Genomic DNA, 27612 nt, shown 5'->3' with positions numbered 1-27612 from the left:
GCAGTGGCTGGCCAGTCATAGGAAGTGTTTCTTTTCCATCTTTTTTTTTTTTTTTTTTTTTTTTTTACAGAGACAGAGAGTCAGATAGTTAGGGACAGACAAACAGGAACAGAGAGAGATGAGAAGCATCAAGCATCAGTTTTTCATTGCGACACCTTAGTTGTTCATTGATTGCTTTCTCATGTGTGCCTTGACCGCGGGCCTTCAGCAGACTGAGTAACCCCTTGCTCGAGCCAGCAACCTTGGGTCCAAGCTGGTGGGCTTTGCTCAAACCAGATGAGCCCGCGCTCAAGCTGGCAACCTTGGGGTCTCAAACCTGGGTCCTCCACATCCCAGTCTGACGCTCTATCCACTGTGCCACCGCCTGGTCAGGCTCTTTTCCTTCTTTTAATGTATTTTAGTGGTTTTAGAGAGAGTTAAGGATAGAGAGAAAGAGAAAGACAGGAACGTTGATCTGTTCCTGTATGTGCCCTGACTGGGGATCAAACCAGCAACCTCTGTGCTTCAGGAGGATGCTCTGACCAACTGAGCTACCCAGCCAGGGCAGAAGTGTTTCTAAATGAAGCAGCTGTTTCTGAATCAGGTTGGTCCACAGAGGAAAGGGGCTTCCCCAGAAGGCCTGTCCCCAAGTGCCACCAAACACTGAAAGGGGTAGCACAGGCTTTCCTTGGGTGTCTTCTGCCAGGAATGAATCTTTGACTCCGTGATTGGGAATAAAACAGGCTGAGACAAGACTGGCTTTGTGGCTTTAAGACTGAGCCCCCTGATGTGTTCCATGGCTCTGGAGCCTGGATAGTTGGATGGGAGACCCCCAGGATCTGGCACAGGGGAAATTTTAGGGAGATGGGCTTCTCTCTCTATGGTAGCCTGTAGGTGCCTTTCCTTTGAGCTACACACCAGCCAAAACTGGTCCTCTCCTTCCTGCCAGAGGACACTCTGAGTCCCAGAGTGGGGAAGTCAGTTCTCCTCCCTCTGGTGGTGTTTACAGCACAAGGCAGGAGAGAGGAGCATGCAGAGTGTGAGACATAGGATGGGGCTGCCAGCTGCCACCCCGGCCTCTGCCTCTAGGAAACAGGCCGCTGGGCTGTCGATGGGTGTCAATAACAGTTTTCTGACAAGGTTGTAAATCATGCACATGTTCATTGTTACATATCATATTTTTGGAGTTTTTTGTTTGTCTGTTGGTTTTGTTTTGTTTTTTGTATTTTTCTGAAGTTGGAAACGGGGAGGCAGTCCGACAGACTCCCGCATGCGCCCGACCAGGATCCACCAGGCATGCCCACCAGGGGACAATGCTCTGCCCCTCTGGGGCATCGCTCTGTTGCAACCAGAGCCATTCTGGTGCCTGAGGCGGAGGCCATAGAGCCATCCTCAGCGCCCGGGCCAACTTTGCTCCAATGGAGCCTTGGCTGCGGGAGGGGAAAAGAGAGACAGAGAGGAAGGAGAGGGGGAGGGGTGGAGAAGCAGATGGGCACTTCTCCTGTGTGCCCTGGCCAGGAATCGAACCCGGGACTCCTGCATGCCAGGCCAACACTCTACCACTGAGCCATCTGGCCAGGGCCTTTCTTTTTTTTATGAGGGAGAGTGGACATACTTTAGTCTGGAGTTGAGCAAATAAAGTTTCTAAGAGCTGACAGCAGTCTTCTGCAGAGACCCGTCCTATGTGTCTAACAGATGCATGCAGTCCCTTTTACCAGCTGCTTCACCAGTGGCCCCTTATCCCCCACCGTGGAGGAAGGGCCACAATCCCTTCCCCTTTCCAAAATCTATAATCAGTCTTACAAAGTGAGCATTCGTGGCGTGTGATGCATCAGGTCTTCTGAATGAATTGTAGGTGAAGTATCAACTGTTCTTTGTTCCAGACTGTCTTTTCAAGGATGTTTTGTTTAGCGAACAGCTTTGGAAAATAAAGATAATTTCTCCCATTAGAGCAAAAGGCAGAGATGTTTACTGACTATTACATAACATTCAGGTTCTCTGAGATGTTCTCTGAGATTCATATTCCTCTTTGTAATGCAATCCACTGCATGAGCAAACATCCATTTGTGTTAACCCTGTGGGGCCTGGGGGCAAAGGGAACTGATTCAAAAAGGGAAAAGCCATGAATAATATAAAGAATATAAAAGGTGCCTGACCAGTGGCGGTGCAGTGGTTAGGACCTCAGCCTGGAATGCTGAGGTCCCAAGTTCAAAACCCTGAGGTCACCAACTTGAGCACGGGCTCATCTGGCTTGAGTATAGGCTCACCAGCTTGAGTGTGAGGTCACTGGCTTGAGTGCTGGATATTGACATGATCCCAAGGTCACTGGCTTGAAACCCAAGGTCACTCACTTGAGTCCAAGGCCACTGACTTGAGCAAGGGTCACTGACTTGGCTTGGCTTGAGTCCCCCAGTCAAAACACATGAGAAGCAATCAATGACCAACTAAAATGTACAACAATGAGTTGATGCTTCTCACCCTCTCTCCTTCCGTCTTTCTCTCTCAAAATCAATAAAAAAAGAGAATATAGGCCTGACCTGTGGTGGCGCAGTGGATAAAGCGTCAACCTGGAAATGCTGAGGTCGCCGGTTCGAAACCCTGGGCTTGCCTGGTCAAGGCACATATGGGAGTTGATGCTTCCAGCTCCTCCCCCCTTCTCTCTACCTCTCTCTCTCCTCTCTAAAAATGAATAAATAAATAAATAAATAAATAAAAAATAAAAATAAAAAAAAAGAGAATATAAAAGGTGACATCACTATAAGGCTATTTTCATTAAAATTATAAAAAGATGATATAATGCACAACTTTTTTCAATATGTTTAAAATTTAGATGAAAACTGCTAAAAAAAATATCTTATGAAAACAGACTCAAGAAGAAATAGAAAACACAAGTAGTCCTCTACACCTTAAAGAAAGTGAATCAGTAATTAATTTTTCCATAAGTTCAGATAGCTTCAGAGATTTCTATCAAACACTGAAGAAAAAAATTCTAGTCTAACACATGCCCTAATTTACTTTGTAAGGTTAGTGTGATCTTAGTAGCAAATCCATCAATGACAGCATGCAAAGGAGAAATTATACACCAGTACCACTCCTGAGCACAAATGCAAAAATCCTACATAAAATATTAGTAAATTGAATCTACAAGTATATAAAAAGAGTAATATGGGCCCTGGCTGGTTGGCTTGGTGGTGGAGCGTCGGCCTGGCGTTCAGGAGTCCCGGGTTTGATTCCCGGCCAGGGCACACAGGAGAGGCGCCCATCTGCTTCTGCACCCCTCCCCCTCTCCTTCCTCTCTGTCTCTCTCTTCCCCTCCCGCAGCCAAGGCTCCATTGGAGCAAAGATGGCCCAGGCTCTTGGGATGGCTCTATGGCCTCTGCCTCGGGCTTTAGAGTGGCTCTGGTTGCGGCAGAGCGACGCCCAGGATGGGTAGAGCATCGCCCCCTGGTGGGTGTGCTGGGTGGATCCCGGTTGGGCGCATGCGGGAGTCTGTTTGTCTCCCCATTTCCAGCTTCGGAAAAAAAAATAATAAATAAAAAAAAGAGTAATATGTCACCTAGAAATACATATATGTCATCTTGTTAGAAAATCTTTTAAAAAATATAATCTCAACCTGATAAGAGCTATCTACAAAAAAAAAAACCCAAACACCATAGCAAACATTGTATTTTTTTAGATTTTCATTTATTTCTTTTTTGGGAGAGAGAGGAGAGAGAGAGAAGGGAGGAGAAGCAGAAAGCATCAACTCCCATATGTGCCTTAACCAGGCAAACCCAGAGTTTCAAACTGGCAACCTCAGCATTCCAGGTCAATGCTTTATCCACTGCACCACCACAAGTCAAAGCCAAACATTGTATTAATTAATGAAATATTGGAAACTTTCTCCTTGAGTTTGGAAATAAGGCAAGCTCCCAAACATTCCTCTCCACAGAAACCTGTAGTAAAAGAGGAAAGACATGGGATCTCAAGTACATGTCAGCCACTCTCCCCTTAACTGACTGCATCTCTCCAGGACAGATGTCTATTCCTGTGCTACGGCCACTCCATCAGAAAACTCTGTGACAGGGATTTTTGGAAAAGGTGTATTTTACCCTAGGAAACAGGAAAATATGCAGGGTTTTTTCTTTTAAGTGAGAAGAGGAGATAGTGAGACAGACTCCCACATGTACCCCAACCAGGATCCTCCCAGCCCATCTCCCTGTCTGGGGCCGATACTTGAATCAACCAAGCTATTTTTAGCACCTGATGCTGATGCACTCAGACCAACTGAACTATCTTCAGCTCTCAGGGCCATTGCTTGAACCAATTGAGTCACTGGCTACAGGAGGTGAAGAGGGAGAGAAGAAGAAAAAGGAGAGGGAGAGAAGCAGATGGTCGCTTCTCTTGTGTGCCCTGACTGGGAATTGAACCCGGGATGTCCGCATGTCAGGCTGATGCTCTATCCACTGAGCAAACTGGCCAGAGTTGAAATATGCAGTTTTGGACTGAAATATTCTCCCAAGTATAAGTAAGGTTAGCCAGCAGTCCCGCACTGTTGGCATCCTGCCCCCAACCCACTGCCCTAAGGTGGGGTGGGGAGAAGCAGATTCAAAACAACCTTATTTAAGAGGCGCCCCCCTGGGGAGGCCAAAGGATTCAGTTAGAAGCTGTGGGTAGTGCACCTGGGTGTTCTCTTACCTTTGGGACACTAGGAGCCTGGGTTGGGGTTGACAGATCAAGCATGTTTTTGGTAAACCAAATATTGAGTTTTCCCAAGGAAAGCCTCAAAAAAATTTTCACCACCAATTTCTCTGTATTTCTCTCCATGGAAATCTTTAGTAAAAAATAAGAGATTTGTCTGACTGGTGATGGAGCAGTGGAGAAAGCATCAACCCAGAAGATGAAGATCACCGGTTTGAAACTCCAAGTTCACTGGCTTTGAGCACAGGCTCGTCAACTCAGGGTTGCTAGCCTGAGTGGGGGAATCATCCATATGATCCCAAAGCTCACTAGCTTGAGCCCAAAGGTCACTGGCTTGAGCAAGGGGACACTGGCATGGCCCCAGTTAAGGCACATATGAGAAACAATCTATGCACAACTGAACTAGTACAACTAAAGTGAAAGCAACTATGAGTTGATGCTTCTCACCTTCTCTCTCCTTTCCTGTCTGTTTCTGTCTCTGTCTCTCTAAAAAAAAAAAAAAGATTTATTTTCTCTGAAAGAAACAAAAACCTAACACTCCTGCCATGCCCATCTTCCCAAATGCTGGCCATTCCCCCAACACCTAGGGTGCCTTTGTATCTACCAACAAGAGCTTTGTAGAGAATTATCCCAAACAAGGAAATAAATGTTTTATTTTTGTTATTCAAACAGCTAATACTGTTAGTGCAGTAGTTCCGTGTCTATATTGCATTCTGCTATACAAATGAGCTAGTCAGGGAAGCAAGAACTTTACCTAAGTCTGGTCTTCCCAGGAGTGAATGGAGAGATAGGCCTCTCTTGGCTCCTGTGCTGGAGATAGCACGATTCCAAGTCCTGTCACCATGTAACAAGCACATGTGTTCAGAGTAATATTTACCATGGGTGTGCCATGGTGTGCTACGGCATTACCATCTCACCCTGCCCACTGTAGCTCTGCCTCTCTATGGTTCCTCTCTCTTTACAAAGCTATGCAGAGTCCCCATCTTCACAAGCACTCCCACAGCCTACTGGCCCCGTTTACAGTGCCTGCTATCCTGCTGTGCACCTGGCACAGTAGGCATTGGACAGGGTCGGTGAATATTGGGAGGAATGAATGACTGGAAAATAGCTCCAGAAAATCCCTTCAATGAATTCTAATTGCCTCCTCCCTCCTGACCAAATCTTTTCTTCCTTTTGTTTGTTTGCTTTTGACTCTCATAGATTGTTGATTGGGTAAGAATTTTACAAAGATTACTTACATTAGCAATAATGCAGCCGGAGCATACCGCGCCTTCTCCAAGCGGCGTGGTGAGAACCACCAATAGTGTGATGGAACTTGTGACCCTTTTCAAGGCCATGGCCCTTGTGTTAGCCCTCACTTCTCCCTGTGCTTGTGTACTGGTTTGGGGGTCCAGTGGGTGTCAGAATTCTGTCTGATAGCTTCATGGAATAGATCAATGAGGATAACTTCAAAGAATTTGTATGGGAAATCTTCAACAACCTCATAAGAATTCAGGGCCCTCAGAGCCCCACAGTGGCATCCAGCTCACTCCTTGGCAACAGACTAAAGGCTTTAGCTGGTCACTATGATGGACAGGCTTGCTGAAGATCTCACCTTTAGGAACAGGGTGTTTATGGCCACCATGGCTCATAGGAATCCAATATATGACATGACCTTGCTTGGCCTCATACCAGCCTGCATGCTTTATCAGGCCGGGCCAGGTCGGACCAGGGACCTGTAGAGCAGAGAGCTGGTGGTACGTCCCGTAGCACACCCTGAGAAGGAAGGGCACTGCATTGGCCTGCTGCTTCCCCCAGAGCTCCTGGGTGTACTTGTTAGAGCCCATCTTGACTTAACCCAAAGGCAAGTTCACTTCATGTGAAGTGGGGAGCCAGTGGGGCATAGTGGGCTCATGCTTGTACTTAGCACTATGTCAGGGTCCACAAGGTGGTCCTAGGAGGGCTCCTTCAGAATCGTGCTGGCTATGCCAAGTAAGTGTTTTTTTGTTTGTTGTTGATTTTTATTATTAAGTGAGAGGTAGGGAGACAGAGAGATAGATTCCTGCATGCACCCCCACCAAGATTCACCTGGCAAGCCCATTAGGGGGCGATGCTCTGCCCATCTGGGGCTGCTGCTCCATTGCTTGGCAACCGAGCCATTTTAGCACCTGAGGTGAAGCCATGGAGCATCCTCAGCACCTGGGGCCAACTCGCTCAAACCATTTAAGCCATGACTGTGGTAGAAGAAGAGAGAAAGAGAGAAAGGGGAGGGGTAGAGAAGCAGATGGTAGCTTCTCCTGGGTGCCCTGACTGGGAATCAAATCAAATCCATGACTTCCACACACCAGGCAACGCTCTTACCACTGAGCCAATAGGCCCCAAGTAAGCGCTGATGTAAGAAATGATCTATAGAGAATTTTTATGAGTTTATTTGCACCAAAATTAACAATCTCTTTCCTCCCTTTAGCTTCCCCTACTTCCTAACTGTGGTACCTTAGGCAAAGTACTTTACCTATCTGAGCCTCCTTCCCTCTCATGTACAATGGGGACAACAGTGCAAAGCAAACCTATTGTCCTCAGCACAAAGAAGGGCTCAAAAATATTTCATCAGAACCTAAAGTTTCTCCAGACCTCTGTCTACCTTGCTTCTGACCCTTTCTCGTTTTCTGCAACACATCCCCACCCACTTTCTCTGTGTCCCTCTCACCCTTTGTCTTACCACATCCTTGTCTCCCTTTGAAAATCCAGCCCTTCCCTCCTCGGATCCTTCTGGATTCCTCTAAGCTGAAGGTAGCCCCACAGAACTGAGACCTCCAGTTCTGACAGCCTCTAAGCCTCCTGGATGGGTGGGCTCACCACCCACCCCCCTTCCTCCTCCGGCTGCGGCTGGTGGCAAGGGAAGGGGAGGGTTCACCTCCTCTGTGACCCAGAGCTCCAGGAGGGCGGGGCTGCGGTGCCCCTGCCCAGCCCCCACACGCATTGTGCACTGCTGGCCAATTAACAGTCAGGAAAGGCTGATGAAGAGAACGGGGGTAAAGGGAAACGACCTGGTTTAAGGGGTTCTTTGCTTCCTTGGTGGGGATGGAGAGGGATGGAGAGTGTTGGAGCCGCAGGTTCCGCCACCGCCTCTGCCGTCTCCAGCCATCGAGCTGATCAAGGACCTGGTCAACTATGATGTGTGCGCAACGCTGCTCAAGGGCCTCCTGGACCTGCTGAAACCATCTGTCAAGGAGACCAGCAAACTGCAGCCTAAGATCCTTGACGGTAGGGATCTGCTGGGACTGGAGGGAAGGCCCCCGCAAGGAGAGGGGCCCCTGCCTCACAGCTGCCCCTCCACCAGACTCTTCGGACCTCCAGCTGACAGAGCACCTGCCGGTGTTTCTGCAGCAGGCCGCAGCCGCCAAGGCTATCAGGTAAGCGGGCAGGGGCCAGGGGGTAGATGCAGCGCTCAGCCCGTGCCAGGGAGTCCCCAGGGGTCGTTGCAGCTCGAATACCTGGCCCAGGGTCCTGGCGCGCAGCAACACGAGCCTGGCGGAGGAGATGCTGCACCTGCACGTTGTGCACAGCCTGATGGTGGCCATGGGCAACACGGACCACAGCAACAGCCAGCAGCAGGCCAGCCTCACGCTGGAGGTGCGCGGGGAGGGGGGGAGCAGGGGGGGCGCGGGCGCCCGGCAGGGGCCCCGCAGTCACACCGCCCGCCTGTTGCAGTACTTCGTGCAGATGTTCCCAGAGGTGGAGGAGCACGTACGCAGGTCCATGGGAGAGGAACTCTACCAGCTCTTCCTCGTAAGTGGCCGAACAGAAGGGTGCCTCCTCCACACCGTCCCTCTCCCGGTTCACCCCACACACAGACTGCCCGGTGGCCAGCTGCAGGGAAGGACCGCCCGGCTTGGGCTCCACCTGGCATCTTTCCGTTCTTTTTCCCACTCCTGCCTGCAACATCCTTCTGTTCAAGCCCAACTCCAAACTCAGACTGCCCTGACACATCAGCCGGGTTCCCCTTGCTCCTGTCCTCAGAGCAACGCAAAGGACTTGTACATGAAAATAGATAGTGTTCAGGTGGACATCTTGGCAAACAACAAAGTGGATGTTACCAAAGGTGAGTGGGGAGTGAGGGGATCTGGAGCAGGGGCACAGCTGGCACCCGGACCAGGCTCATCTCCATGTTTCCAGCATTACACCGCATTGGTCTCGATGGCAATAAGGGTTTTTCCTTTGGCCCCAATGACCCGGAGCAGCTGGCGGACAGACAGCACTCGCTTCCAGGAGGAGATGGAAGGGAAGGAGTGACAGAACCTCTGAGGGAAGCCGGGGCTGTGTGGCAGAAAGTCCAGCAGCAGGAGCCTGAGGCCCATCTCAGGGTGACTCCATTCGGCCCTGTGGGGGAGGCTGTGGGAGGCGGTGGGTTGGACACGCCAGTGGGGGGAAGGGAGAGCTAGCTGCTGGTGGGGAAGAGTTCAATAAACAGTCTTGCTATTTATCTGTTGCCTGTGTGTAGAGGGAGGAGGGAGACCTAATGAGAGCAGGGTCCTAGGTGATCTCCCTGAACTGTCTCCTACTTCTCTCTTTCTTCTTCACTGGCTTCAGACACACTTGCTGTGTGGTGGGTTTTTTTTGTGTTTTTTGTTTGTTTGTTTGTTTGTTTGTTTGTTTGTTTGTTTTTAGAGAGCAGAAGGCAAAGAGAGAGAGAAGCTCAACTCGTAGTTGCTTCACTTTATTTGTGCATTGATTGCCTCTCCTACATGCTTTGACAGAACAGGTGACCTCAGGGTTTCGAACCAGGGATCTCAGCTTCCTGGGTTGAGGCTTTATTCAACTGTGCCAGCACCCGTGAGGCTGCTGCAAGTTTCTTAAAAGTGACAATCTCAGCCTGGCATGCAGGAGTCCCGGGTTCGATTCCTGGCCAGGGCACACAGGAGAACGGCCATCTGCTTCTGCACCCCTCCCCCTCTCCTTCCTCTCTGTCTCTCTCTTCCCCTCCTGCAGCCAAGGCTCCATTGGAGCAAAGTTGGCCCGGGCACTGAGGATGGCTCTATGGCCTCTGCCTCAGGTGCTAGAATGGCTCTGGTTGCAACAGAGCAACACCCCAGATGGGCAGAGCATTGACCCCTGGTGGGCATGCCAGGTGGATCCCGGTCAGGTGCATGCAGGAGTCTGTCTGACTGCCTCCCCGTTTCCAACTTCAGAAAAAATACAAAAAAAAAAGTGACAATCTCATGCCTTAGGACTTTTGTGTTGACTTTTTTTTTTAGATTTTATTTATTCATTTTTAGAGAGAGAAGAGAGAGTGAGAAACAGAGAAGTGGGGAGGAGCAGGAAGTATCAACTCCCATATATGCCTTGACTAGACAAGCCCAGGGTTTCGAACTGGCAACCTCAGCGTTCCAGGTCTATGCTTTATCCACTGTGCCCCCATAGGTCAGGCTGTTTTGACTTTTATATTGAACAGTGAGAGATACTCTATTCTTATAAACTCTTGGCTCTGGCCAGTTGGCTCAGTGGTAGAGCATTGGCCTGCCTGTGGAAGTCCTGGGTTCAATACCTGTTGAGGGAACACAGGAGAAATGACCATCTTCTTCTCCACCCCTCTATCTCTTTCTCTCTTCCCCTCCTGCAGTCATGGCTCGAATGATTTGAGCAAACTTGGCCCCAGGCACTATGGATGGCTCCATGGCCTCACCTCAGGTGCTAACAATAGCTCGGTTGCCAGACAGTGTAACAGCGGCCCCAGATAGGCAGAGCATTCCCTGGTAGGGGGCTTGCTAGGTGGATCCCAGTCAGGGGCATGTGGTAGTCTGTCTCTACCTCCTCGCCTCTCACTTAAAAAAATAAAAAAGAACCTCTCACCCCAGATATCTAGCTGTAGGGCCAACTTCCTCGTCTCCTTTCAACTCTACAGAGTCACCTTCTTACTGAGGGCTGCTATTTTTTTAAGTTGCAACCCACACTATACCACTCCCTGCACTATAGACCGCAGCCTCTTATGCTGCCACTTTTTCTATTGTATGTATGTATGTATTTATTTATTGTCTGTCTCTCCACCTGAATGTAAGCTCCACTAGGGCAAGGATGGATGTTGGATAGATAGATAAATAGATAGACAGATATAGCTGTAGAGATGAGATATACAGAGATAATATATTTATGTATATATACATACATATTTAAAATATAAACATATATATTTTATACTGATATATCCCAAACATTGAGAAGAATGCCTAGCATGCCTGAATGAAAATGGAAGCACTGTGAAGAAATTGTCCCTTAAGTAAATGGAAATGAAGTCAGGTTGCAGTAATTCTACAGTATGCCACAAGAGGGCATCACTGACCCTGATATTGTTAGTCTAAGATCCTCAGGTTTCCCCTAAATTGATTTTGAACCTCAGCTTTCCTCTATTTGGGCTGGGGAAGGAGAGAAAAGTTAACAAAATAGTTATATTTCCATAAAGCTAAATGGATTTTCATTTTTAAAGTTTTGTTTGTTTGTTTGTTTTACAGAGACAGAGAGAGAGTCAGAGAGAGGGATAGATAGAGACAGACAGACAGGAACAGAGAGATGAGAAGCATCAATCATCAGTTTTTCTTCCTTGCGACACCTTAGTTCAGGGGTCGGGAACCTTTCTGGCTGAGAGAGCCATGAACGCCACACATTTTAAAATGTAATTCCATGAGAGCCATACAACGACCCGTGTATGTTACGCATTATCCAATAAAAATTTGTTGTCGCCGCGGAGGACAGCTGTGATTGGCTCCAGCCACCCGCAACCATGAACATGAGCAGTAGGAAATGAATGGATTGTAATACATGAGAATGTTTTATATTTTTAACATTATTTTTTTTCTTTTTTCTTTTTTTTTTTTCTTTTTGTATTTTTCTGAAGCTGGAAACAGGGAGAGACAGTCAGACAGACTCCCGCATGCGCCCGGCACGCCCACCAGGGGCGATGCTCTGCCCACCAGGGGGTGATGCTCTGCCCCTCCGGGGCTTTGCTTATGCCCGACCAGAGCCACTCTAGCGCCTGGAGCAGAGGCCAAGGAGCCATCCCCAGCGCCCGGGCCATCTTTGCTCCAATGTAGCCTTGGCTGCGGGAGGGGAAGAGAGAGACAGAGAGGAAGGAGAGGGGGAGGGGTGGAGAAGCAAATGGACGCTTCTCCTATGTGCCCTGGCCGGGAATCGAACCCGGGTCCTCCGCACGCTAGGCCGACGCTCTACCACTGAGCCAACCGGCCAGGGCTATATTTTTAACATTATTTTTTTATTAAAGATTTGTCGACCCCCAGCAGGCCACGCGGGCCGCAGGGGAGGCAGGGGCTCCAGGCCTGGGCTCGGGCGCCAGGAAGGCCAGGTAGGGAGTTGCGCTCCGGAGGGCAGGAGTCTGGCGCTATGACCTTGTTTCACTTTGGGGACTGCTTCGCCCTGGCCTACTTCCCCTACTTCATCACCTACAAGTGCAGCGGCCTGTCCGAGTACAATGCCTTCTGGAAGTGTGTCCAGGCTGGGGTCAACTACCTCTTCGTTCAGCTGTGCAAGATGTTGTTCCTGGCCACTTTCTTTCCCACCTGGGAAGGCGGCATCTATGACTTCATTGGGGAATTCATGAAGGCCAGCGTGGATGTGGCAGACCCAGTAGGCCTAAACCTTGTCATGTCCCGAAATGCCGGCAAAGGGGAGTACAAGATCATGGTTGCTGCCATGGGCTGGGCCACCACAGAGCTCATTATGTCCCGTTGCATCCCACTCTGGGTTGGAGCCCGGGGCATTGAATTTGACTGGAAATACATTCAGATGAGCATTGACTCCAACATTAGTCTGGTTCATTACATCGTCACATCTGCCCAAGTGTGGATGATAACACACTATGACCGGCCGGCGGTCCTCCTGCTGATGTTCCTCAGCGTCTATAAGGCCTTTGTCATGGAGACCATCGTCCACCTTTGTTCCCTGGGCAGCTGGATGGTACTTCTGGCCCGAGTAGTAGTGACTGGGCTACTGGCCCTCAGCACCCTGGCCTTGTATGTCGCCATTGTCAACGTACACTCCTAGGCTTGTTGTCCCAGGCATTCACACACCTTTTTCCTGTCTCCAGATTTTAGTGAAGTAAACGGTAAAATTATTAAAAAAAAAAAAAAAAAAGATTTGTCTGCGAGCCAGATGCAGCCATCAAAAGAGCCACATCTGGCTTGCGAGCCATAGGTTCCCAACCCCTGCCTTAGTTGTTCCTTGATTGCTTTCTCATATGTGCCTTGACCGTGGGGCTACAGCAGACCGAGTAACCCCTTGCTCGAGCCAGCGACCTTGGGCCAAAGCTGGTGAGCTTTGCTCAAACCAGATGAGCCCGCACTCAAACTGGGACCTCGGAGTCTCGAACCCGGGTCCTCTGCATCCCAGTTTGACGCTTCATCCACTGCCATCCACTGCACCACCGCCCAGTTAGGCTAAAGATTTTTATTTTTTAAGACTTTTTAAAAATTCATTTTTAGAGAGGAGAAAGAGCAAGAGCAAAGTGGGGGAGGAACAAGAAGCATCAACTTATATATGTGCCTTGACCAGGCAAGCCCAGGGTCTCAAACCAGCGACCTCAGTGTTCCAGGTCAATGCTTTATCCACTGTGCCACCACAGGTCAGTGGTGACTTTTTCTTTTTTTTGATGTTTACTTTTTCCTTTTTTTTTCTTTTTTTTTTTTGTGGCAGAAACAGAAAGAGTCAGAGAGAGGGACAGATAGGGACAGACAGACAGGAAGGGAGAGAATTGATGAAAAACATCAATTCTTCGTTGTGGCTCCTTAGTTGTTCATTGATTGCTTTCTCATATGTGCCTTGACCAGGGGGCTACAGTAGACCGAGTGACCCCTTTCTGGAGCCAGCGGCCTTGGGCTCAAGCTGGTGAACTTTGCTCAAACCAGATGAGCTCGCTCTCAAGCTGGCAACTTTGGGGTCTCGAAACTGGGTCCTCCGCATCCCAGTCTGATGCTCTATCCACTGCGCCACCATCTGGTCAGTACTTTTTACTTTTTTAAAAAATATTTTATTTATTCATTTTAGAGAAGAGAAAGAGAGAAGGGAGAGGAGCAGGAAGCATCAACTCCCCATATGTGCCTTGACCTGGCAAGCCCAGGGTTTCAAACCAGTGATCTCAGCGTTCCAGGTTGATGCTTTAGCCACTGTGCCACCACAGGTCAGGCAAGATTTTTTATTTACTGATTTTAGAGAGGGGAGAGAGAGCAAAAGTGGATAGGGAAGAAATGGAAAGCATCAACATGTGGTAGTTGCTAGTCCTATGTGCCTTGACCATGCAAGCCCAGGCTTTTGAACCTGCAACCTGAGCATTCCAGGTCGACGCTTTATCCACTGCGCCACCACAGGTCAAGAGGATTTCTTATTTTTAAAAAGTGCCCTGTCCTTTGGTGTCAAGTTATTTTTTAAATGTTTTTTATCTTGGCCCTGGCCGGTTGGCTCAGCGGTAGAGCGTCGGCCTAGCGTGCGGAGGACCCAGGTTCGATTCCCGGCCAGGGCACACAGGAGAAGCGCCCATTTGCTTCTCCACCCCTCCGCCGGGCTTTCCTCTCTGTCTCTCTCTTCCCCTCCCGCAGCCAAGGCTCCATTGGAGCAAAGATGGCCCGGGCGCTGGGGATGGCTCTGTGGCCTCTGCCTCAGGCGCTAGAGTGGCTCTGGTCGCAACATGGCGACGCCCAGGATGGGCAGAGCATCGTCCCCTGGTGGGCAGAGCATCGCCCCATGGTGGGCGTGCCGGGTGGATCCCGGTCGGGCGCATGCGGGAGTCTGTCTGACTGTCTCTCCCTGTTTCCAGCTTCAGAAAAATGCAAAAAAAAGAAAAAAAAATGTTTTTTATCTTGAAATGACCTTTCTTTTGTAGCACAATGGTAAAATACATTCAGTACCAAAAAAAAAAAAATAGTATGGTACTGCAGAAATATTTTGGAAATTTTAATAATGGGAAAGTCTAAAATCTGAAAACCACTAGTCTAAGGTGACCATAGTTTAATAAAAACCATAGAACTTTAAAAAATAAAATCTTATGTATAATACAAAAATCTAAAACATCTCTAATTTGCCTGACCTGCAGTGGTACAATGGATAAAGCATCGACCTGGAATGCTGAGGTCACCAGTTCGAAACCCCCAGCTTGCCTGGTCAAGACACATATGGGAGTTGATGCTTCCTGCTCCTTCCCCTTCTTCCTCTCTCTCTCTCTCTCCCTCCCTGTCTCCCTCTCCCTCTCCCCTCTCTATAGTGAATAAAAATAAAAATATTTTTTAAAAACTCTCTCTATGGCCTGACCTGTGGTGGCGCAGTGGATAAAGCGTCAACCTGGAAACACTGAGATTGCCGGTTCAAAACCCTGGGCTTGCCTGGTCAAGGCACATATGGGAGTTGATGCTTCCTGCTCCTCCCCCCTTCTCTCTCTCTCTCTCTCCCCCCTCTCTATAATGAATAAATAAAATCCTTAAAAAAAAACAACAACAAACTCTCTCTATGCTTACTAAACTATTTGAAAGATTTAGGTATTGTGACATTTCACCACTAAGAACTTCACGTTATGTTTCTACTAAAAATAAGGACATTTTCCTACATAATTACATAATTGTATTAGTCTGAGAAAATGACTTCCCAATATGTCCTGTGAGTGTTCCTTATCTGGTAAAAGGGACTTTGCAGGTATGATTAAATTAAGGGTCTTGAGATGGGGATATTATCCTGGTGGGCCCACAGTAACGAGAAGGGTCCTTATTAGAGGTAGGCAGGAGGAACTAGCATCAGTACTAGGTGATGACACCACAGAAGCAAGAGGGTTGGAGTGATGCAAGGGATCATGAGCCAAGGAACACAGGCAGTTCCTACACCCTGAAATAGGGCCCTGACTGGTTAGCTCAGTTGGTTAGAGCATCATTTGGAAACGCCAAGCTTACAGGTTTGATCCCTGGCGTTTCCAGATGATGCTCTAACTGAGCTAACCACATATGAGAAGTGGTCAGTGAATGCACAACTAAATGGAAAAAACAAAGTGAATGCTTCTATATCTCCTTTCCCCTCTGTCTCTCTAAAATAAATCAATTTAAAGAAAAAATTAGAAGCTGAAAGGGCAAGGTGACAGACTCTCTCCTAGAGCCTCTAGAAAAAATTCAGTTTAGCCAACACCTCAGTTTTAGACATCTGATGCCCAGAACTAAAAGATAAATTTATGTTGTTTTAAGTCCCTCAGTTTGTGGTTGATACATCAATAAGAAAACTAATATAATAAATATAATTATCAATTCAGTAATATCATTTAAAATAGAGTACATATTAAAATTTTCACAATTGTCCTGGCTGAGTAGATCAGTTTGTTAGACCCGTGGTCCAGATACACCAAGTTGTGGGTTTGATTCCTGGTCAAGGCACATACAAGAACCAACCATTGAGCCTGACCAAGCAGTGGCGCAGTGGATAGAGCGTCGGACTGGGAGGTGGAGGACCCAGGTTCGAGACCCCGAGGTCGCCAGCTTGAGCACGGGCTCATCTGGCTTGAGGAAAAAAGCTTACCAGTTTGGACCCAAGGCCTCTGGTTAGAGCAAGGAGTTACTCGGTCGACTGAAGGCCCGCGGTCAAGGTACATATGAGAAAGCAATCAGTGAACAGCTAAGTGTCGCAATGAAAAACTGATGATTGATGCTTCTCATCTCTCTCTGTTCCTGTCTGTCTGTCCCTATCTATCCCTCTCTCTGACTCTCTCTCTCTGTCTCTGGAGAAAAAAAAAAAAAGAAACAACCATTGAAAGCATAAATAAGTGGAATAACAAATTGATGTTTCTCTCTCCCTTCCTCTCTCTCTAAAATCAATAAATTAAAGAAAAATAATAACGAATAAAATTTCCACAATTGTCCTGACCTGTGGTGGCACAGTGGATAAAGCGTCGACCTGGAAATGCTGAGGTCGCCGGTTCGAAACCCTGGGCTTGCCTGGTTAAGGCACATATGGGAGTTGGTGCTTCCTGCTCCTCCCCCCTTTTCTCTCTCTCCCTCTCTCTCTCCTTTCTAAAAATGAATAAAAAAAAAAATTCCACGATTGTCTCCAAAATGTACCTTCTCTTTTCTTCCTTTTTTATTTTTTTGTTGTTTAGAATCCAGTTAAAGTTTGTATGTTGTATTTAATTGTAATGTACTATAAGTTTTTAATTTTTTTTGTTGACTTTTACAGAGAGAAAAAGAGCCCTGGTCAGTTGGCTCAGTGGTAGAGCATTGACTGGCCTGTGGAAGTCCCAGGTTCAATTCCCATTCAGGGCACACAGAAGTGACCATCTGCTTCTCCACCCCCCTCCTCCTTCTCTCTCTCGCTCTTCTACTCCCACAGCCATAGATCAAATGGTTCAAGCTAGTTGGACCTTGGTGCTGAGGATGGCTCCATGGCCTCCCTTGGGTGCTAAAAATAGCTCAGTTGCCAAGCAATGGAGCAGTGGCCCCAGATGAACAGAGCATTGGCCAGTAGGGGCTTGCCAGGTGGATCCTGATTGGGGCACATGCAGGAGTCTGTCTCTCTGTCATCCCTGACTCTCACTTAATAAAATTTTTTAAAAAGAAAGAAAGAAAAAGAGGGAGAGAGAGAAACACCAATTTGTTGTTCCACTTATTTATGCATTCATTGGTTGATTCTTATATGTGCCTAACCAGGAATTGAACCAGCAGTCTTGATGTATCCAGACGACGTTCTAAGGAGCAGAGCTACCTGGCAAGGATTAAATTTATTTTTAAAGTTCAAATTTATAACAATTGCTGTCTTGATCCAAAAAAAAAATTAAAATCACAGATAAACCTGAGAATTTTTCTGTTGTTAACAAATGATCCAGTTCTAGTTTTAAGGCTAAATTACCTCTTCAGGAAAAACATATATATTTATAAATATGTGTTATATAAAAAGCAACCAGCCCTGGCCTGGTAGCTTGGGTGGTTGCAGCGTTCTCCTGGAGTACGGAGATTGTAGATTCGATTCCCCCATCAGGATACATACAAGAGCGACTTAATGTTCCTGTCTCTCTCTCTCTGCCTCTCTCAAAGGGGGGGGGGGGTAAAGCAACCAATTATATTTCAATTTTTTAAAAGTGGTTTTGTTTTGTTTAAAGCAGTTACACAGCCCTGGAGGGTTAGCTCAGTTCGTTAGAGCATCGTCCTGATGTGCAGAGGTTGCTGGTCTCATCCCCTGTCGGGTCACATACAGGAATAGATCAATGTTCCTGTCTCTCTCCCTCCCTCTCCCCCTTCCTTTCAAAAATCAATAAAATAAAATTTTAAAACAAACAAACCAAAAAAGTTACACAAGTACAGTTCTTGGTGCCAGAGCCCCAGAGAGGTAGACCTTGCCTGAGATGCTCAGGTACTGCCTTGTAAAATGTTTGTGAACAGATATACCCAAGCTTGAACTTGAAAAGTTCTTTCTACCTGTGATGGCACAGTGAATAAAGCGCCTTCCTGGAACGCTGAGGTCACCGGTTCCAAACTCTGGGCCTTCCCAGTCAAAGCACATACAGGCCTGACCAGGCGGTGGCGCAGTGGATAGAGCATGGGACTGGGATGCAGAAGACATAGGTTCAAATCCAGAGGTCGCCAGCTCGAGTGCGGGCTCACCAGTTTGAGTGCTTATCCCTCTTTCCTCCATGAGGGTCAGCATCGCGACTCCAAGACAGCACAATTACGCGAAAATAAGCCACACGTTCCACTGCAAGAGCGAGACATATTTTTCTGAAGATAACCTAAGAGGTAAGGGATGTGAGCGACCTCAAAGTGCCCCGTTTACCTCGTCGACAAATCTATTTTGTTCCCGGCGCTGGGAAGTCTTTCCGAGGGCGAGATGACAATTTTCCGGTTTTCATCAGGTGCACATGTGGGGTAACTGCTCAGCAAAGTGGGCAAAGCGACAAAACTACTCCATGATGACGTACCTGATTCTAAGTGTAAAACACACTAATTGTTCAGAGTTTTTCAAAATCAATGTACAACTCCAATTACTTACTTTAGACCACTTTATGAGCCCTGCCAAAACAAGGCTTCAAAAAATTAGTTCGAAACCCAAAGTTGTTTCTCTCCACGAAAGCCTTTAGAAAAAGGCGAAAGATTTTTACGATGTGAAGAGAAACAAGTGTATACCTCACGGAACCCGTCACACAGTACTCGAGTAACTGTAACTCCTAGGTCACCAATGGTAATTATTTCCACAAAAGAATTAGTGGTTTCTACCTTCACCTGAGACGATCTTTGAAAGTATTCTCATTTTAAGCGGGACAAAATTGAAAAAAGAAAAAAAGAATGTAGCCGTTTTAAAGTAGGAATGAGTCTATGTGCAATGCATTGTGGGTATGTAAATGAGATGAGTCACCAACTCTAATTTTCCAGAAATACCTTAGCTCTTTAGTTTTCCCGCCAGGCCTAGGGCCACCACCAGGGGGCAGAGCTGCTACCAGATTAGCAGGAATATAGAAACCTGGTCCAACAAGAAAATCTTTTTTTTATTGGTTGATTTTTTATGTTTTATTTATTTTTAAGTGCCCTAACCAGGATGGAACCCGCAGCCTTGGCTATGGAGGAGGTGCTCTACCAGCCGAGCTACCCAACCAGGGCCCTGTTGATTGATTTGAGAGAGAGGAAGGGAGGGAGAAAGAGAAACATTGATTTGTTGTTCCACATATTTATGTATTCCTTGGTTTATTTATTTTTTTTTCAGAGAGTCAGAGAGAGGGATAGATAGGGACAGACAGGAACGCAGAGAGATGAGAAGCATCAATCATCAGTTTTTCGTTGTGACACCTTAGTTGTTCACTGATTGTTTTCTTACATGTGCCTTGACCAGGGCCTTCAGCAGACCGAGTGACCCCTTGCTCGAGCCAGCGACCTTGGGTCCAAGTTGGTGAGTTTTGCTCAAACCAGATGAGCCCGCACTCAAGCTGGCGATCTCAGGGTCTCGAACCTGGGTCCTCTGCATCCCAGTCCAACGCTCTATCCACTGCGCCACTGCCTGGTCAGGCTGGTTTATTCTTTTGTTTAATTGATTTTTAGAGAGAGAGAAACATGCACTTCCTCTTCCACCTATGCATTTATGTCGTTGGTTGATTCTTATAGTGCCCTGACCAGAGATTGAACCCACAACCTCAGGTTGTCCAGAGGACGCTCTAACCAACTGACCTACCTAGCCAGGGAAACCAGGTCTTATTCTCGAAAAGAACACCCCAAACTGTGAACCCCTTGAGTTCAGTAACAACTTCATTTAGAAATAGGGTCCCACCTGATCAGTGGTGGCGCAGTGCATAAAGCATCAACCTGGGATGCTGAGGTTGCCTGTTTGAAACCCAGGGCTTATCTGGTCAAGGCACATATGGGAGTTGATGCTTCCTGCTCCTCCCCACCCTCTCTAAAATGAATAAATTCTTTTAAAAATCTTAAAAAAAAGGAAAGAAAGAAGGTCCCATCACTTCTCAGCCTTTTGGCTGAGATCAAGTGTGGAAATAGGGTCCCACTTGACTGGTGGTGGTGCAGTGGATAGCACATAGACATGGGATGCTGAGGTCCCAGGTTACAAACTCCACGGTCCCCAGTTTCAGCACAGGGTCATCGGCTTGGGCATGGGATCAGACATGATCCCATCGTCGCTGACTTGAAGCCCAAGGTCTCTGGCTTGAACCCAAGGTCACTGACTTGAGCAAGGGGTCGCTGGCTCAGCTGAAGCCTACCCCACACCCGATCAAGGCACAAAAAGAACCAATCAATGAATAACTAAAAAGTGCAGCAACTATAATTTGAAGCTTCTCATCTCTTTCCTTTTCTGCCTCTCTCTCTCTCTCTCTCCCTCTACACACATACACACACACACACACACACACACACTAAAATAAAAAGAAAGAAAGAAATAGGGCACTTGTGGATATAATAAGTTAATGTGAAGCCTACAGAACTATGAGGCGATAAATTTCTATTGTTTAAGCCACCTAGTTGTGGTCACCATCACCAATCCTACAAGCACACACTATTCTGTGAGAACAAGCTGCACATTCCAAAGCACTCCTGAGACATGAATATTTACAACCTAATGGGTAGGGATATAATACCAGCCACGGTGAGTAGCCTTGGAGCCCCATGAAGCACTAGTAGGGAGAACCATGCACCCAACCATCCTTCGTCCGTTTACCCAGTCAACAAATCTGCTTTGTTCCTGGTGCTGGACAGCCTTCTCAGGCCAGGTGGGCATATTTTGGGGTTGCAACCTCTGCTCTCCCTCAGAGACAATTTAGGACACTGAGAATTAAAACCAGAGGGACCTGACCAGGCAGTGGCGCAGTGGATAGAGCGTCGGACTGGGATGCGGAGGACCCAGGTTCGAGACCCCAAGGTCGCTGGCTCGAGCAAGGGGTTACTCAGTCTGTGGAAGGCCCACGGTCAAGGCACATGAGAAAGCAGTCAATGAACAACTAAGGCAGCGGTTCTCAACCTGTGGGCCCCGACCCTGGTGGGGGTCGAACGACCAAAACACAGGGGTCACCTAAAGCAATGAGAATACATAATGCATATCAGGATTACAGTTATGAAGTAGCCACCAAAATTAATTTTTGGTTTGGGGTCACCACAACATGAGGAACTGTATTGCGGGGTCACGGCATTAGAAAGGTTGAGAACCACTGAACTAAGGTGTTGCAAAGAAAAACTGATGATTGATGCTTCTCATCTCTCTCTGTTCTTGTCTGACTCTATCTCTGGAAAAAAAAAAAAAAAACAACCAGAGGGAAATAAATGATGGCCTGGACCAGGGAATAACCTGGATTTTCCCAAGAAAAGAGTGTAAAGTAAAGAGAGAAAACCATCTAGGCCCTGACTGGATAGCTCGGTTGGTTAGAGCGTCGTCCCGAAGTGCAGAGGTTGCCGGTTCAGTCCCTGATCAGGGCACGCACAGGAGCAAACCGATGTTCCTGTCTCTCCCACTCTCCCTCCTTCTCTCTTTAAAATCTACACAATAAACAATTAAAAAATAATAAAAATAAAATGACTTCCAAGCATCCTCAAAAAAAATCTAGGATAGGTCCCTAGGGAACAGTAGCCTAAAGGAGGAGTGTAGCAAAAGGAACTTGTGAAATTAGGATGGTTGGAGGAGAACCAGGAGTGTGGACAGCACAGAAATTAAGAGAAGAAACAAAGTTTGAAGAAGAGAGTTGTGAGTACGATCGAAAGAGTGATCCAGTGAGACAGATTGCAAAGTCCATTCGGTTCAACATGAGGGCAGTCGCTGGTGACTTTGGCCTGCAATGCTTCCCTCCCTGTTTTCTTTTTTTTTATTTTTATCAAAATTTTAGAAGATTCTACTTATTTTATTTTTTTATTGTATTTATTCCTTTTTAGAGAGGAGAGAGAGAGGGAGAGAGAGAGACAGAGAGGGAGAGACAGACAGAGAGAGAGAAGGGGGGAGGAGCTGGAAGCATCAACTCCCCTATGTGCCTTGACCAGGCAAGCCCAGGGTTTCGAACTGGCGACCTCAGCATTTCCAGCTCAACGCTTTTATCCACTGTGCCACCACAGGTCAGGCTCCCTCCCTGTTTTCTCTGCCCAAAAGGAAAAGGGAAGAGGGCGATGGAAACCTCACTGCAGGGAGTTGGTGAGTGAGGAGTGGAGAGCAGAGACTGCAGGCAGAGTACAGGCATCTCTTTTCATAAGTCTGACCCTGAAAAATTAAAGAGACTGTAGCTGGAAGGGGTGTCTTCCCCCCTTTTCTTAATATTAGGAGGATGTTAAATATGTTTCAATGCTGATTGGAAGGAGCCAGTGCAGAGGGAGAGAGTGTGGATCCAGGAGAAAGGAATTAACCAATAGGTGGGACAATGAAGCAGCAAGACTCAGGAGCATTTACAATCTTGTTCCCTGGCATATGTTGTCAGTTTGGCTCAAATAAACTCTTAAAAAATTTTAAATATATATATAGGGATCAAATAAACTCATAAAATTGTTAATACATATAAAATTTTATGGCCCTAGCCAGTTGGCTCAATGGTAGAGTGTCGGCTCGGCGTGTGGATGTCCTCGGTTCGATTTCCAGTCAGGGCACACAAGAGAAGCAACCACCTGCTTCTCCACCACTCCCCCCACACACACTCTATTCCCTCCACAGCCATAGCTCGATTGGTTCCAGCGCATTAGCCAGGGAGCTGAGGATGGCTCAGTGGAGCCTCCACCTCAGGTGCTAAAACTAGCTCTGTTATGAACATGGCCCCAGGTGGGCAGAATATCGGCCCCAGATGGGGGTTGCCAGGTGGATCCTCGTCGGGGCACATACAGGAGTCTGTGTCTCTGTCTCCTGTCCTCTCACTTGGAAAAAGAGGAAAAATTTTTTTATATATATATCTGGGAGTGGAGGTGGGAGATGGATGAGAGAGGAGGGGAATGGTGGTCCAGTTTAGGTAAGAGGAAGGACCCAGACGGACTCCATGGTGACAAATAGAAGGATGGGATGGAAGGCGTCTCAGTAATAACTCCACCACAGTGGGATCATTTGAGCTTGTCCTCCTTTCTGTCATTGCTGGGCAGTTCCTCCTCCACTCATCCCTCTCATCCTCGATCTTCCCTTACCTTTTCAGCAGCTGGAAAAGCCCCAGCCTTCTCCATCTTAAGCACCTGTCCTCTAACAGCTAACTGCTGGGAAATCCAGACAACTGAACCAAACCACTGATGAAGACCCCGCTATTACCTGACGTGTCTCTTGTTGGCTGTTTCCCACTTCTGAGGCAGCATGTTATGCCTTTTTCTACACCAAAACCATCCCACACCTCCTCCCCAGCTCTCCCTCTCAGGAGATTTCTCTGAGAAAGAACAAGCCACTTATTTCCCTTGTCTTCCCACCCTGCAACCTCACAGCCTCCGGCTTCTGCCCTCCTCCCATCTAAGGTGGACCCCTCCACGAGGGCTTGTGGCCCAGTCCAAGCCCACAAGAATACTACTTCTACTCATTCCCCCTCAGTGGCCCCATCTGTCTCTCCTCTTGACTGACTGGTTCTTCCCTGAATACTAAGAGGCTCCATTATCCGCTGACTGAAAAAGAAAGGAAAAAGGACAGAAGAAGGGAAGGGAGAGAGGATGAACCTGCTAGACCTACAGCACTTTCTTTTTTTTCTTTTTTTTTAAGATTTTATTTATTCATTATAGAGAGGGGAGGGAGAGAGAGAGAGAGAGAAGGGGGGAGGAGCAGGAAGCATCAACTCCCATATGTGCCTTGAACCGGCAACCTTAGTGTTTCCAGGTTGAGGTTGATGCTTTATCCACTGTGCCACCACAGGTCAGGTACAGCACTTTCCAACCATGTTCTTCTTATGGAAAATGGTGATTAACCACAACAGCAACAACAAAAACTTCACTTTGTTTTTAATAAAGATTTTTCAGAATTTTTTTCCAAAACAAAAGCCAAACTTTCCTGCAACCACAAGAAAACAAATGGAACTTTTCATTCTAAACAGTTTCCACTGAGCTTCACCTTAAGAAAGAAACTTAGTAATCTTTTTTTTTCCCATTAATCTTTACTGTGGATGCATTTACATCAACTGGAACAATTTTGAAATAATCTTTGTATTAGACTTTTGAAAATGACTTCTGCAATTTTCTAAACAATGCTTCCCAAGTCTTGAAATTGATTCAAACATCAGAGACGTCAATATGTACTTGTGGTGTTTGTATTTTTAAATAGGTAAAATAAGGTCTATATTAAAACAAAGGTCTTAATTTTCTCCTTGTCTCCACTTCCTCCTTTCTGTTTCATTATGATTTTAAAATTCATCATGAATTATTTTTCTAACACCACAGAAAAGTATAAAGAGGACAAAAACCTTATACTTATTGATATAAACATTTCTTTTTCTTAATTTTTTTTTTCTTTACAGGGACAGAGAAAGAGTCAGAGAGAGAGGGATAGATAGGGACAGACAGACAGGAACAGAGAGAAATGAGAAGCATCAATCATCAGTTTTTCGTGGCAACACCTTAGTTGTTCATTGATTGCTTTTCATATGTGCCTTGACTGCGGGCCTTCAGCAGACCGAGGAACCCCTTGCTAGAGCCAGCGACCTTGGGTCCAAGCTGGTGAGCTTTTGCTCAAACCAGCTGAGCCCGCACTCAAGCTGGCGACTTCTGTATCCCAGTCCGAGGCTCCATCCACTGCGCCACCGCCTGATTAGGCTCTCTTTCTTTTTTTCTTTTTCTTTTTCTTTTTTTCTTTTTGTGGCAGAGACAGAGAGAGTGACAGATAGGGACAGACAGGAAGGGAGAGAGATGAGAAACATCAATTTTCTGCATCTTCTTCCAGTGGTCAAGGAGGTAGTCCTACCTATTCCCAGGCCCAGAGATTCTAGTTATTTGCTAAAAAGAAGGAGGCCAAGAAAGGAGGGGAGCCTTTATACAGGGGAGAGGATTTTGTAAAGACAGGGTTAGTCTGTTGCTGTCTTTGGAAGGCAGCATGGGCAATATTTAGATGATGGTGCTGCTGGACAAGTTGGCATGCTTGTTGTGGGGTCATCTGCAGTATAACAGCTGCTAGATGTCAGGAGTCTTTGATTTTACTGGTTGTTGATTCCAAGCTTTCTCTTATTAAAAAGAAACTTCAAGCCTAACCAGGTGGTGGCGCAGTGGATAGAGTGTCGGACTGGGATGTGGAGAACCCAGGTTCAAGACTCCAAGGTCACCAGCTTGAGCACAGGCTTATCTGGTTTGAGCAAGTCTCACCAGCTTGGACCCAAGGTCGCTGGCTTGAGCAAAAAGTTACTCGCTCTGCTGTAGCCTCCCGGTCAAGGCACATATGAGAAATCAAACAATGAACAACTAAGGAACCACAACGAAGAACTGATGCTTCTCATCTCTCTCCCTTCGTGTCTGTCTGTCCCTATCTGTCCCTCTCTCTGACTCTCTCTGTCTCTGCCACACAAAAAAGAAAGAAACTTCAAGCCCTAGCCGGGTAGCTCAATTAATAAGAATGTTGACAAATGGATGTCTCTCTCTCTTTCATCCTCTCTCTCTAAAAATCAATCAATCAATCAGTAATATTAAAAAGTGTGAACACATAGTGCAAACCTGACATACAATAAAACAAATGTTTCTGTTCCCCAGTGCTGGTTCCCAACCATCAGTTTCCCTTCCTGCCACAGTCGTGGAGTGGAGACCTGTTTCTAACTCACCAGAGTTTGAAAGTCAAACTCTTAGGACAGCCATTGTGTGCAAGTTTTACTAATCACTGGAATCAGCTCGATTCTCACTGAGAAAGGGAAAACCTGTCATTTCCTTTAGCTTCCAGCTATGTATTAGCTTCACCTGAACTGTCAAACTGTGAGTGAAAGCCTCGTGGGCTTTAACAATGCAGATTGTGATTGGCTGTCATTCACTATTATGTTAATGAGTGTGGCTGTATTAAATTTTAAATTTTTTCTTTCCAACTAAAATTTTTTTTATTTTTTATTTTTTTTACAGAGACAGAGAGAGTCAGAGAGAGGGATAGATAGGGACAGACAGACAGGAACAAAGAGAGATGAGAAGCATCAATCATCAGTTTTTCCTTGTAACACCTTAGTTGTTCATTGATTGCTTTCTCATATGTGCCTTGACTGTGGGCCTTCAGCAGACCGAGTGACCCCTTGCTCGAGCCAGCGACCTTGGGTCCACGCTGGTAAGCTTTGCTCAAACCAGATGGGCCCACGCTCAAGCTGGGGACCTTGGGGTCTCGAACCTGGGTCCTCCGCATCCCAGTCCGACACTCTATCCACTGCGCCACCGCCTGGTCAGGCTTCAACTAAAATTTAAAATTAATTGTTAAACTATAGCTTTTGAAAGACTGCACATATTAGAAACCTTCTTTATTTGTTAGTGGAACTAGAAATAAGAAAACTTTCTTTTATTTTTTAATTTTTATTTTATTCATTTCAGAGAGAGAGAGAAAGAGTGGGGAAGCATTAACTCCCATATGTGCCTTGATAAGGCAAGCCCAGGGTTTCAAACCGGCAACCTCAGCATTCCAGGTTGATGCTTTATCCACTGCACCACCACAGGTCAGGCAGAAACTTTCTTACCTTGAGTATAAAGTGTATGGCTGCCATAGACCTAGCAGAGGCAGTGGTGTACATATCAAGACTATACTTTCAGTGACCATTTTTATACTTTGTTACTAGACAAGTTTCTCTGAATGTGTAGAGCACCCAAAACCATGAAGAAAACGCATGTTTTCTTTTTTTTTTTTTTTTGTATTTTTCTGAAGTTGGAAACGGGGAGGCAGTCCTGCATGAGCCCAACTGGGATCCACCCAGCACGCCCACCAGGGGGCAATGGTCTGCCCATCTGGGGCGTTGCTCTGTTGCAACCAGAGCCATCTTAGCGCCTGAGGCAGAGGCCACAGAGCCATCCTCAGCGCCCGGGCCAACTTTGCTCCAATGGAGCCTTGGCTGTGGAAGGGGAAGAGAGAGACAGAGAGGAAGGAGAAGGGGAGGGGTGGAGAAGCAGATGAGCGCTTCTCCTGTGTGCCCTGGCCGAGAATCGAACCTGGGACTCCTGCACGCCAGGCCGACGCTCTATCACTGAGCCAACCGGCCAGGGCCAAAAATCATGTCTTCTTCTGAGCGTGAAACTGGTTTTTTATGTTGTTTTAGCCACTGCTATTCACCACTGATGATCGTCCTTTTTCTCTCGTCAGAGATAAAGAGGGAGATTATGCTTTCTGAGTGGTTTTCTCTCTTTTTGGTTAGAAGAAGACTGTAAGTAGAAATTTTGCTCAGTTTTTTATTTTTTTATTTTTGGTATGATGATTTCTTTAGGATTCCTGTGTGAGCAAGATTCGCATTTTACCTTTACAATAGTTCTCTCGTTTCGTTCTTTTGTTACTTTTAAATATTGTAAGTCTGGAGATAACTTTTTTTTAAAGGATCTTTCAGCTTTTTTTTTTTTTTTTTTTTTGGTGGAATGTGCGTCTTTAACAAGA

At 46.7% G+C, this 27612-nt stretch overlaps 1 protein-coding gene, 1 non-coding gene and 3 pseudogenes across 2 annotated transcripts in view; 3 read left to right on the top strand and 2 right to left on the bottom strand.

Annotated features, from left to right (window-relative positions):
• Positions 1 to 9023, top strand: part of ARMH1 (armadillo like helical domain containing 1) — a 56056-nt gene extending 47033 nt beyond the window's left edge. Inside the window, 7 exon segments of the mRNA XM_066269391.1 lie at positions 7780 to 7902; positions 7979 to 8051; positions 8142 to 8271; positions 8350 to 8427; positions 8659 to 8740; positions 8815 to 8882; positions 8884 to 9023. Coding sequence (XP_066125488.1) covers positions 7780 to 7902; positions 7979 to 8051; positions 8142 to 8271; positions 8350 to 8427; positions 8659 to 8740; positions 8815 to 8882; positions 8884 to 8931 — 602 coding nt within the window. The 3' untranslated portion in view covers positions 8932 to 9023.
• Positions 5899 to 6485, bottom strand: LOC136328744 (large ribosomal subunit protein eL15-like; annotated as a pseudogene).
• Positions 9024 to 12030: 3007 nt separating the features above from the next.
• On the top strand, positions 12031 to 12690 carry LOC136330040 (BOS complex subunit TMEM147 pseudogene; annotated as a pseudogene).
• Positions 12691 to 18664: 5974 nt separating this feature from the next.
• Positions 18665 to 18780, bottom strand: LOC136332623 (U5 spliceosomal RNA). Its single transcript, XR_010730791.1, has one exon. It is a non-coding gene; the product is annotated as a U5 spliceosomal RNA (small nuclear RNA).
• Positions 18781 to 27239: 8459 nt separating this feature from the next.
• LOC136332563 (small nucleolar RNA U3) lies at positions 27240 to 27355 on the top strand (annotated as a pseudogene).
• Positions 27356 to 27612: the final 257 nt, after the last annotated feature.

Source organism: Saccopteryx bilineata, chromosome 3 (genome assembly GCF_036850765.1).
Source record: "Saccopteryx bilineata isolate mSacBil1 chromosome 3, mSacBil1_pri_phased_curated, whole genome shotgun sequence".
Classification (NCBI taxonomy): Eukaryota; Metazoa; Chordata; class Mammalia; order Chiroptera; family Emballonuridae; genus Saccopteryx; species Saccopteryx bilineata.
This window is presented reverse-complemented; position numbering and strand designations above follow the sequence as displayed.